At 35.9% G+C, this 2,298-nt stretch overlaps 1 protein-coding gene across 1 annotated transcript; it reads right to left on the bottom strand.

Moving 5' to 3' along the window:
* Positions 1 to 448: 448 nt before the first annotated feature.
* On the bottom strand, positions 449 to 1,732 carry LOC145017912 (zinc finger protein ZAT5-like). Its single transcript, XM_078975862.1, has one exon. It carries the CDS (start codon positions 1,622 to 1,624, stop codon positions 632 to 634), a length of 993 nt encoding a protein of 330 aa, XP_078831988.1. The 5' UTR covers positions 1,625 to 1,732; the 3' UTR covers positions 449 to 631.
* Positions 1,733 to 2,298: the final 566 nt, after the last annotated feature.

Here is a 2,298-nt window from a genome sequence, read left to right as displayed (position 1 = left end):
ATGATTTTTGTAACCTATAAATCCCATAATAAATATCCTTTATCCCATTATTGAATTCAACTAGGTATATATCGATTATTAATGATATTCTAATATATAATTCTTAGTGTTACGGGATCTCAAACAACTTTTGTTAATAGTTTGATTCTATTTATGTCTCGGATCTCTCTTGCTTAGGTATCATTTTTCATAAATGATTTGCAATCAAATCATCTAGCTTGAAAGATATGTAGAACATGCACATAACTAACGGTTACATATGTTTTATAGTTCTAGTTTTAAAACATATAAAAAATATATGATTATTATATACGCCAAATAATAGTGTAAAAATACCTAACCACTTGGTAATGCTACAAAAATTCGTAGTAATTTTCAACTTAGTAATCATAAATTCATTGATCGTGAATCAAACAATATAACATTCAAAAAAATGTGGTAGTAATAATACAAAGGTATTTCAACAAAATTGAACTTTCATACATTTACATATATTTAAAATATCAACAAACTAAATCGGTGAGAAAATAATTTACAATTTTTGGTGGGGGTATGATGATGACTTCACATCTACCTTCACAAAATCACAAGATAGTACAAGTTATAAATAAATAAATAAATAAATAAGTATTCAGTAATGACAATCCACCAATGTTGGGGCAGCGGACAAACGAACGGCCTGTTGTTTATTCTCATTTTCCCCCGTCGGTGAGAATGTAAATCCCCGTTTTTGACGTTGATCGTCATCGGCGGCTGCTACGGTGGTTTCCCGTGGGGCCGGAAGGTTAAGATCCAAACACAACGCATTATTCCTCGACTTATTCTCATAGGTCTCTGCGCGCGCGGTGGTCATCGGACTGAACGGAATCAAAGATAAGGTGGTGGTGTTTGCGTGGCCGGTGGTGCTGTTATTGCCACCTTTGTTGCCGCCGCCTGCCACCCGGTGACGCCTCATATGACCACCCAATGCTTGTCCAGAATTAAATTCTGTGCCACAAATTGAGCATTCATGAAGCTTGGAGGAGGACTTGGTGAATGAAACTCGGTTGTTTAATTGAAGAGAAACGGAAGAATTGTGATTCCTGAATGGAAACTCCGTTGGTGATTCATTAATGTTATCGGCAATGTAGGGTGGTGGTTTTCTCATGTCTTCATTATTTTTAGGTTTCTTATGGCTGGCTCGATGGCCTCCGAGAGCTTGAAATGAAGAAAAAGTTCGGTTGCATGTCCTGCATTCATAAACAAAAATGCCAGTGTTTCCGGTGGTCGACGTATGTATGTACCTTTTGCTATTAAACTTGAACATTCCATCGTAATCGTCTTTGCTTTTTCTTGAAGAAAGGTCCAAGGACTGGCCTTTCGAGAGGAGGATTAGGGATTCGGCAGTGTCTTCATCTTCCGTGGTGGTGCTACCTGCCGGAAAACCAGAAGATGATACAGGAGAGTCATTTATATCGTTATTGTTGGCGGATGCAATTGTGAAAAGAATTGGAGATTGTGGCCTTTGACGCTTGGTTCGTTTGCCTTTAGAGATGTTGGTGATATCCTTGGTTCGAGCATCACCATCACCATCAAGACCACCACCGGTGGTGGTGGTGGTGGTTTGTTCTATGGCAGCCTCCATGGCTGGCTAGGTGTAAAATTACAAACCCAATAATAACCACTCACCACCATAATACCAACCACATAAAGATTGAAAAATTCATGGAGAGAAAATATAGGGTTAGAGGAAGCAAAATGTACAAGTAGTGAGAGAAGGTGGTGGGTGCATATTTATATATATGGTTGTGCATGCATGTGAGTTAGAGATGGAAAAAGAGTGGATGGAACACAAAAATTAGAAAAGGAAAGGCCACATCTTATCTTATATATAATCTTTATTTCTTTATGCTATTTCTCTCGCATCTAAATGAACATGTGACAATCATAGACCGGGTAGAAAGATTTTTCTTAAATATAGAATACTTGTGGTTTCAATTTATTTTGATATTAATATTAATATTTTTAATCATGAACACGGTTAAAAGTTTACCATTAAATTCATTTTAGAAACGGTACATGAATAATAATAATAATAATAATAATAATAATAATAATAATAATAATAATAATAATAATAATAAAACAGGTACATGAAATAAAATAGATCAAAGTTTTAACAAAATGATGAAATACTCCAATCTATCCATCTACCTGTCACCTTCGATGTTCTAAATTTGAACCAGGAGAACGATTGAGATATCACCCCGTCTGCTATCTTACTTGGTGTGACAAGCCGAAATTTCCATTTGGTCAAAC

This window comes from Lactuca saligna, chromosome 9, assembly GCF_052625555.1.
Source record: "Lactuca saligna cultivar CGN05327 chromosome 9, ASM5262555v1, whole genome shotgun sequence".
NCBI lineage: Eukaryota > Viridiplantae > Streptophyta > Magnoliopsida > Asterales > Asteraceae > Lactuca > Lactuca saligna.
The sequence above is the reverse complement of the archived record's forward strand: the minus strand, read 5'-3'. Positions and strand labels throughout refer to the sequence as shown.